The 1,469-nt window shown below is 33.2% G+C and overlaps 1 protein-coding gene across 3 annotated transcripts in view; it reads left to right on the top strand.

Annotated features, from left to right (window-relative positions):
- Positions 1-1,469, top strand: part of ATR (ATR serine/threonine kinase) — a 133,418-nt gene that overhangs the window by 28,105 nt on the left and 103,844 nt on the right. For all 3 annotated transcript variants that reach the window (XM_037736836.1, XM_037736835.1, XM_017523751.2), the window contains 3 exons: positions 172-362; positions 446-546; positions 744-915. In XM_037736836.1, the coding sequence (XP_037592764.1) occupies positions 172-362; positions 446-546; positions 744-915 (464 nt within the window). The remainder of the gene's footprint in view (positions 1-171; positions 363-445; positions 547-743; positions 916-1,469) is intronic.

Raw genomic sequence — 1,469 nt, 5'->3', positions numbered from 1 at the left:
TCCCTTTTAATTTTCTAAAATTCTGTGTGCTATACATACTTAAATATGAAACAATGGCATTATAAAAGAACTTAGGATTCTTTGTGGCATATTATTTGTTGACAGTTTTTTTACAGTACAACTTTGACATTTAATATGTTAAATTAAGTATTGTATACCCTTGTCCTTCAGCTTTCATAGATAATCTGCATCATCTTTGTAAGCATCTTGATTTTCGAGAAGATGAAACAGATGTAAAAACAGTTCTTGGAACTTTATTAAATTTAATGGAAGATCCAGACAAAGATGTTAGAGTGGCTTTTAGTGGAAATATCAAGCATATATTGGAATCCCTGGAGTCTGAAGATGGATTTATAAAAGAGGTTGATAATTTTTTTTTTAACATTTGGGTTTACATCAACCTAGCTCTAAAAATTTCTTTAACCAGTTAATTTTATTGTTCTAGCTTTTTGTCTTAAGAATGAAAGAAGCATACACACATGCCCAAATATCAAGAAATAATGAGTTGAAGGATACCTTAATTCTTACAACAGGGGATATTGGAAGGTATACTTGGCAGCATTTGTATTTTTCCTTATTTATTTTGGCCATTCTTTTTTATTTGCTTGGTGTTAAAAATGGTGATATGAGATTTATAGTCAAAATTTGAGTCAACATGCATTTATTTATAGACTTCCATTTGTTTCTTGGACATTGATTTTATATATAATATGTATTCATATGTATGTTGTTTGTAATTTTAGGGCCGCAAAAGGAGATTTGGTACCTTTTGCACTCTTGCACTTATTACATTGTTTGTTATCCAAGTCAGCATCTGTCTCTGGAGCAGCATACACAGAAATTAGAGCTCTGGTTGCAGCTAAAAGTGTTAAACTGCAAAATTTTTTCAGCCAGTATAAGAAACCCATCTGTCAGGTAAGAGTCAGCATTTGTTTTGACTATAGGCAATAGCAGTACTTTTTAAGAGTTACAAAAAAGAAGAAATTTATATGTGTTTTATTTTGCTTTTTTTTTCTTCTTCAACTTTTATTTTAAGTTCAGGGGTATATTGCAGCATGTACAGGTTTGCTACATAGGTAAACATGTACCATGGTGGTTTGCTGCACAGGTCATCCCATCACCTAGGTATAAGCCCAACATCCATTAGCTATTATTTCTGATACTCTCCATTCTCCTACTCACCTGATACGCCCCAGTGTATGTTGTTCCCCCCATGTGTCCATGAGTTCTCATCATTCAGCTCCTACTTATAAGTGAGAACATGTGGTGTTTCGTTTTCTGTTCCTGTGTTAGTTTGCTGAGGATAATAGCTTCCAATTCCATCCGTGTCCCTGCAAAGGACATGATCTTTACTCCTTTTTATGGCAGTATAGTATTCCATGGTATATATGTACCACATTTTTTTTATCCAGTCTACCACTGATGGGCATTGAGGTTAATTCCATGACTTTGCTTTTTTTTTTTTTTTT

Source organism: Cebus imitator, unplaced genomic scaffold, assembly GCF_001604975.1.
Source record: "Cebus imitator isolate Cc_AM_T3 unplaced genomic scaffold, Cebus_imitator-1.0 Scaffold30, whole genome shotgun sequence".
In the NCBI taxonomy this organism is placed as follows: domain Eukaryota; kingdom Metazoa; phylum Chordata; class Mammalia; order Primates; family Cebidae; genus Cebus; species Cebus imitator.
The sequence above is the reverse complement of the archived record's forward strand: the minus strand, read 5'-3'. Positions and strand labels throughout refer to the sequence as shown.